This window comes from Heterocephalus glaber, unplaced genomic scaffold (genome assembly GCF_053883595.1).
Source record: "Heterocephalus glaber isolate CG9 unplaced genomic scaffold, H.glaber_assembly_v1.0 deba00001504, whole genome shotgun sequence".
NCBI lineage: Eukaryota > Metazoa > Chordata > Mammalia > Rodentia > Bathyergidae > Heterocephalus > Heterocephalus glaber.
This window is the reverse complement of record NW_028258324.1, coordinates 72,954,891-72,962,433: the sequence shown is the minus strand read 5'-3', so window position 1 is coordinate 72,962,433 and position 7,543 is coordinate 72,954,891. Positions and strand designations below refer to the sequence as shown.

Sequence of the window (7,543 nt, the reverse complement as noted above, 5' to 3'; positions counted from 1 at the left end):
CACTAGTGACTCCACATTGAGGAACTGTTTGCCAGGTGACTGTAGTGTTCATAGATGTCGACATCATAAACACAAGCTTCAGGAATTTCTCTTACTTGAAAGAGAACAAAGGTAAATGTGATTCTGGATCCAGGGATTTGCAAGGACATTCTTTGCAAAGGGAGCAAAATTGGGAAAGGGTTGTAGGTGACCTGGTAATGTTGCATCAAGTGCTATCTGGTTGTGTGGGAGAATATTCTTGGGGCTGGTAAAAGTGTTCTGAAGCACCAAAAGTAACAGGTGACAGGGAGTCATGGTTGTAACTTGCTTTCAAACCTATCTATCTATTTATCTATCTATCATCTATTTATCTGTCTCTCCATCCATCCATCCTTGCATTCCTTCTCCCTCCCTCTCTCTCGCATCTATTCACCTACTTACTTATCTCTCCATCCATCCATCCATCCATCCACTCACCCATCCATCCTTCCATCCTCTCTCTCTCTCTCTGTCCCCACCCCCACCCTGTCTGTCTCTGAAAGAACAGTGAACTGAAGGCCCAGGTGGCAGAATGTTGATGCTGAAGGGCTGGGAGTTGTCCGTGCTATCCCAGCACAGCCTTTCTGAAGGATGGAGTGGGAAAGAAACAGAAGGAGCAACATCAGTGAGGCTGGCGCTGTGGCCCAGAAGCCGGGGATCCTGGAGGAGAGGGCAGGCAGGTGAGGAAGAGCGGGGTGTCCAGGCTGAATGGAGGAGGCACTGGCAGGTGGAAGGCAGATGGCCGTCAGCTAAAGCTGGAAAAAGACTGCCCGTTTCTTTTGCTTTGTTTCACTTGATCCTCAGAGCCTCCTCAGGAGGTGAGTGCTAGTCTGCCCATCCCTGCCTCAAAAGATGAGGAGACAGGAGGCTGGGCTCATCCACTCAGGCAGCCTCTGCCTAGTGCTTGCTGTACAGCTCCAGTGCACAAAAAGGAGAGAGCCTGGCCTGAGTGTCTGTCACAGGTGACGTCCTTTGGTTGGGCTGCTGTCCTGGTACCACCCCTCTGGCCACGCTAACTGGTCCCTGCACATGTCCACCCTAAGGGGCTGGGAACTGTCCTCGCTGGGGACAAGCGCCCCCACCATGCCAGTAGCTCACTGCGCATGCGCAGCCCAGCCCCGCCATTGTGGATTAACTTGCTCCTTGGAAATGGAGATTAACTTTCCAGCAGTAACGGGGTCCCTGGGAGAGTAATTTAGGGAGCATCTCTGCTCTGTTCAATATGGACACCAAAAGCAGTGCTTTGAAATGATTTATTGACCTGAGAAAGCGGCCGCAACATACTGCTCATTAAATACAGCAGCAGAACCATGAGCACCACCAAAGACCGCCTCGGCTCCAATCCCGAGTACACACAGAATTAAAAACACGGTGAAAACACTTCCAAATGCACAGTGGTTGTTCGGGCAATAAGGTGATGGATGACTTCAATGCTTGTTTTCTTTCTTCTTGGTGTCTTTGGGCTTTGCTAAAAACAATTTTTAAAGAAATACGCATGTGAGGGGAAGCGGACAAAGAATGATAAGCAGGGACCTTGCTTGGAGCTGAGGAGTGGAGAGCTTTGGTAAACCTGCTCCTTCTAGCTCAGTGCCTCTCAGTTCAGGACAGAGTCCGTCTACCCACCTGTGGGCAGGCACCTCCAGAGTCCACCCTTCTCCCCTTCCTTTCACTGCCAGGAGCTCATCCCCAGCCCTGCAGGTCACATGCTGGCTCTAGGACTCTGCAGGGCATCACCCGTGGAAATCACCATTTCCAAGCTCATCGGGGCTGCTGCAGGGTGTTTTTTGGTTTTTTTTTTGTTTTTGCAAATCCCAGTGTTCACACACTGGGCATCGTGTTTGGACCCCAGCCCTTTCCTGGAGCCTGCAGTCTCAGCCTCTGGAATGTCCCATGTCACCCACTTGTCCCTTCTCCACCGGGGGAGGAGTCACAGCAAGACTGAAGCCCCAGGTGACTCAGCCTAGACCACCTTTGAGTGGCCTCTGTCCCAAAGGTACAATTCCACACTGTGTGGGGTGTCAGGGTTGGGTGGGGACAGCCATGCCACCTCTACTTCTCCCTGCCTTGCTGGCCGGCCTGGCAGGCCACTCCCACTGGAACCTGCATGGGCCTCCAGAGGTCCAAGTCAGAGCACGCCAGAGAGCTCGTGCTCAGCAGTGGATGGAGACACGGAGCTGGCCCTCTCCAGCCGGTCCACGGTGAGGAAGGGTAAGCACTTGGACAGGTGCCCGGCTGCAAGCCTCCGGAACAGCTGGCGCAGGTGCCTCCGGAATCTCTCGCCCACGAAGACGTAGATGATGGGGTTGACGCAGCAGTGGGTGTAGGCGATCACCTCTGTGACCTGCAGGGCCAGGTCCAGCTGTCTGCTCTGCTCACAGTAGTTGGTGAACATGTGCTCCTGGAAAGCAGAAACAAACATAGCCAGGTTGTATGGGGTCCAGAAGAAGAAGAAGATGATCATGATGACAAAGATCAGCCGGACAGCTTTGGCTTTCTTTTCGTTGGGCCGGTGGAGCAGAATCCTGATGATGCCTGTGTAGCAGACCACCATGACCAGCAGCGGCAGGATGAGCCCCAGCAGGTTCAGCTTCAGAGCCTGAAAGCGCTGCCAGGCCCGCAGGCTCTGGTAGGGGTAATGAAGGCTGCAGGTGTGGCGTGTGGCCTCCCACTGGGTCTTAGAAAAGTACAAGCCAGGGACAGAAGCCAAGATGGCCAAGATCCAGGTGATGACACTGGTGATGATGCCGAAGGTGACGGTCCGGGCTTGAAGGGCGAACACGGCATGGACAATGGCAAGGTACCTGTCGATGGTCAGCAGGATGATGAAGAAGATCTCGCTGTACAAGCCCAGGTAGTAGAGGCCAGACAGGAGCTTACACATGGCATTGCCAAAGACCCAGCTGTCCTTCAGCTTGTAGTCGATCCAGAAGGGCAGTGTGAAGAGGAAGAGCAGGTCAGAGAGGGCCAGGTTGAGCAGGTAGATGCTGGTCATGCTTTGGAGCCTCTTGTACTTCATGAGGACCAGGACCACCAGGACGTTGCCCACCACACCGATGATGAACACCAGGGAGTACAGGGGTGGCAGCAGCTGGGCTCCGAAGGCCCTCACAGCCACCTTCTGGCATGGGGTTGTATCCCCGTAGTCATATTCAGTGGTCAGGCCATAGTCCTCTGTGGAGGCCGGGCTCTCCATCCTGGCCTGCCTGTGGACCAAGGATAATGGTTTCTGTTATTCACTTTTCTATCAAGGGCCCAAAGATCTGGGCAGTGAGGACAAGGCTGTGGTTATATTCCTTTCACCACTTAACGAATGTTTACCAAGGGCCCATCGTCTACTGTGCCCTGGGGAAAAATGGCGAGCCAGGAGGGAGACCCAGGTCCTCACTGCCCTGGGACCCTCCAGTCCAACCGGAAGGGCAGTGATAAACAAATCATGAACCAGTTACTTCAGCCTTGAGTTTAAACAGGACAACCTCAGGGGCTGACAGCACAGAGTGGCAGATCTTCCCATGGTGCCATGGTCAAGGCTTCCTATACACGTCCTAGGCCAAGGCTCCAGACTGTTCAGTGACCCTTGTGGCCTTCTTGTTCCGGTATAGAGGGGACGACACGGAGGTGGCAAATGTTAGGAAATGCGCCCAGAGACACAGCTCTGGGGAGCAGGAGCACTGGTGCTCAGACCCTGGGCGGGTCCCTCTGGTGCCCAGCCCAGACCCCAACGGCTCTCTTGCCTCTGACCGAAGCGTGGCAGCGTTGTCTCCCAGAGTCCCCGGGAGGACTCTGGGAAGGAAGCTGTCCTGGCTGTGGGGCGTAAACTTACAAACAGAGCTTCACAGCTTCTGGACCTACAGAGGCCAGAGATGTCCTGTCATGTGACGCTCATTCAGTCCAAACCCCAGTGCTGCCACAGTGAGACACTGGGGGTGAACCCTATTACTTTGTGGGTCCACAGGTAACTGTGGACCTGCTGTGCCTGCCGTGGGAGGGCTCAGAGGGAAGCCCGGCTGTGTGTGTGTACACGCAGGCGTGTAAAGCTCAGAAAAGCCTTCACCATGAGGCAACCTCACAGTGACCAGAGAGAAGCTGGGGTTCTGCTGAAGTAGTGCTTAGATATTTTTACCCAGCAGTGCCTTGAAACAAACCAAAAGGCACCGATAGACAGCTTGGCTGCCGAGTGCCTCTCCCGCCCCCCACTTTCTAATTTTTTTTTTTTTTTGGTACCAGGGATTGAACTTGGGTCCTTGCGCTTGTGAGGCAGGCAGCGGAACCACTGAGCTAACTGGTCCCGTGCTTCCCACTTTCTAGCATAGCTCTGAAATCCTTTCCCAACTGCCTGTTGAAGATGCCACCCCAAACAGAGTGAGGCTCTGTTGTTATCGACCGGCTGTGTGACCTCGGATAAATGAATCCACTCTCTGAACCTCAGTCCCTCAAGCAGATGAGAAAGTGACCGCCACCTGGCAGGAGCTCCCCGATCCCTTCTGGACATTCCCCTCCCTGCAGTGGCCCTGCTCTGGGGCTGTCACACCAGGACATCCCAGGCTCTGACTCGCCCTGGTGGATGTCCCTCGTCCCCTGAAGGTCTGCTCAGGCTCTAGGCTGATTGTCCAGATAGTGCTGTTTCTGAGCAGAGATGGACCGTGACAGTCCCTCCCATGTGAGTGATGGTTAGAAATTTCTGAAAAGCTGATTTTGGAGAAGCAGAAAACAGAATGGTGATTTCCAGAGTCCGGGAGGACTAGGGGTCGGGCAGGGGAGAGCGGATGGCGAACCAGTACAGGGGTGGTGGGTCGTGGGAGAAGTGACTCTGAACGCCATGTGGCACAGGGCAATGACACCTATGGTTGACAATAACCATGTGTTTGAATAGTTCCTAGGGAGGATTTTGGATGCTCCTAGCCCAAGGAGATGATGAACGCCTGAGGTGATAGATTACACATTGTACAGATGCATGGAACTATCACACCGTAGCCCATAAATAGGCATCTGTGTGTTGACTGAAATGTTTGCACCTTGGAAAATGAGTAAATAAAAATAAATGGGGTTTTCATTATGGCCATCAGGAGGAAATGCCTGGACCCAGCTGCCAGTCATTAACCTGTCAGGAGCCTGGCTGTCCTGGGCTCCTCCTTCTACTCCCCTCAGTGAGTTTTCCTGCTTGTGAAGGCCACATGTCCATCTCAGCCAGGGAAAACTAAGGCAGGTGGTGGTGGTGGCGGGCGCCCTGGTCAGAAGGGGAGAGACTCAGGGCAGGAGGCAGGGAGGCCTTTGTTTCCCATCTGATCCATCCCCAGGGCTCCTCTACTCCCCCTGATCCGTGCTGGTTCTGAGATGCCCAGGCATCACCCAAAGAGCCATGATTTCTGCCCTCCACTGCCCCTTCAGGTGTCGGCGAGGCAGGCGGCTCAGGCTGGCACTCAGCACTTTGGGGTGGGCTGGCCAGGCTGTGCCCAGGAGCCACATTCTGGGCAATGCTGCAAAAGTGAAGGGAAGCTGAGTCACTGCTGCCAGCTGACCCGGCCCCCACTCTAGTTGCTGTTTCCCTACACTCCCAGGCCCCGTGATAACTCAGGTCAGCTGCTCTGGGCACACTGACCTGGGGAGGGGACCTGCAGGACAACCCAAGGAGCCTGGTGCCATGGTACCTGCCCCAAGGTCACTGCACAGAGGTCAGCTGTCCTGAAGCCTGGAGCTGTGCGGCCCTTGTGTCCTCAGCCCAAGAGTCGGCAAAGCCCTGAGCACAGACAGGGTGGTCCGTGATGCTGAAAGCCACCTGGTCTTCTCAGGAAATTGGCTCAGTATCAGAGCCCCCATGTATCTGCAGTGGTTTTTCTAGTGTTTTCCTCTTGCTACAGCATATTTGGTTTTCCTTTACAGAGGGAAATGTGGCAAGTAATTTGTTTTTAAATAACTTCCTATGAAAGTCATTTCCTATCTCTTCAGAGTAGCTGGCTTTCTTTCTTTCTTTCTTTCTTTTTTGGTACCGGGGATCAAACTCGGGACCTTGTGCTTGCAAGGCAGGTGCCGGAACTACTGAGCTAAATCCCCAGCCCAAGCTGGCTTTCTTAATCAGTCCCCAACAAGAAATTACATAAGAAAGTTTCCTTTTAGCATGGCATGGTGGCACACACATGCAATCCTAGCACTCTGGGAGGCTGAGGCAGGAGGATCACGAGTTTGAGCCTAGCCTTAGTAATGCAGCAAAACCTTGTCTCAAAAAAAAAGCTGGGTGGCCAGGGATTTAGCTCAGTGGTGCCACCACCTGCCTTCCTCACAAGCAAAAGGTCCTGAGTTCGATCCCCAGTACCAAGAAAAGAGAACATGCTGGGGATGTGGCTCAGTGGAAAGGCCCTGGGTTTGATCTCCAGGGCCTGCACACCCTCAGAGTGCTTTGCACCTGCACCCCAGCCTTGTAAATCCGCCTAGTGCTCCCGGGACTGCTACTACTCAATGCCTTGCAGCTACGCCTCAGTACCGTCTGTCCATACTGCCTGATACTAGCTCTTTTAAAGACGCACCTGAGGGCTACCCAGACACCAGCCTGGCCCCTGGAGCAGTCCCCACCTCTGAGGAGCCCCGAGCAGCCCATGTATTAAGCAGGGTCACCCTTAACAGGAAGCAACAGCACAGAAAAGCCCAGTAGCACTTACCCTAGCTCCACAGCGTTTTGTCCAGAGAGCCTCTTGGCGTCTTATGTGCTGAAGGTTCAGGTCTTGCCTGAGTACGAAGCTCGGCTTCCGGTCAGATGATGGAGATAAGGCTCTGCTGTTACTAGCCGTCAGAATGCCAAGAAGCAGGTAGGTTCTTCTTTTTCTATGCTTGGGCGCTCCTGGATGGCTACGCCGCCGGCCCTGCGTCTGGGTTCCCAGCAGGGACTTTCTGTGTTCCGTGGCTGTGGGCTCAGTGGAACAGGGAGGGTGGTGCTGGGTGAATTTGGGTTGGGTGAGGAGGTGACAGCTGTTCCCAGAACCTGTGGAGCAATTGGACAGAGTCATCGTGGGGCGGGGAGGGCCAAGGGTTCTTGTGGTCAGCAGGAGGCTTTATTTTTAAGATTGTAGATGCAAGGATTTAAACCCCTCGTCTGTTCCTCAAAACCATCTGACCGGTAAATGGGGCCCAAGAGAGGCAGCTGCTTCCTCCAGGGGCCTCACCCACTCACCCCCAACCGCTCCCTGGTCCTACAGATCCCAGGGCAGCATCCCCTGGAGGGACCTGGATCCAGGGAGGGCTGCAGGGCTAGGGGTTGACTCTAGCCTTCCCTTTCTGACTCCCAACCCTGTTTTATGCAAGGGTCAAACATGGGCCAAGTTCAAACCTCAACTGGTCCCTAGAACTCAGTTCCCTCTCTGCAAAATGAGGCTACTGAGGACTGATGCTCCCAGGAAGAGCATGAGGTCACCTGGTGCCTGGAAAATATCAGTTCGCCCGGAGTGATGTGGCACACCAGAGGCTGAGGCAGGAGAATTGCTGCAAGTTCAAGGCCAGCCTGGGCTACACAGTGAGTTTGAGGCCAACCTGAACTATA

The 7,543-nt window shown here is 54.1% G+C and overlaps 1 protein-coding gene across 1 annotated transcript; it reads right to left on the bottom strand.

Moving 5' to 3' along the window:
- Window positions 1-1,254: 1,254 nt before the first annotated feature.
- Ccr1 (C-C motif chemokine receptor 1) lies at window positions 1,255-6,923 on the bottom strand. The gene is made up of 2 exons (XM_004835032.3): window positions 6,669-6,923; window positions 1,255-3,221 (listed from the first exon to the last, which is right to left on the bottom strand). The coding sequence occupies exon 2, from the start codon at window positions 3,209-3,211 to the stop codon at window positions 2,144-2,146; it is 1,068 nt and encodes a 355-aa protein (XP_004835089.1). The 5' UTR covers window positions 3,212-3,221; window positions 6,669-6,923; the 3' UTR covers window positions 1,255-2,143.
- Window positions 6,924-7,543: the final 620 nt, after the last annotated feature.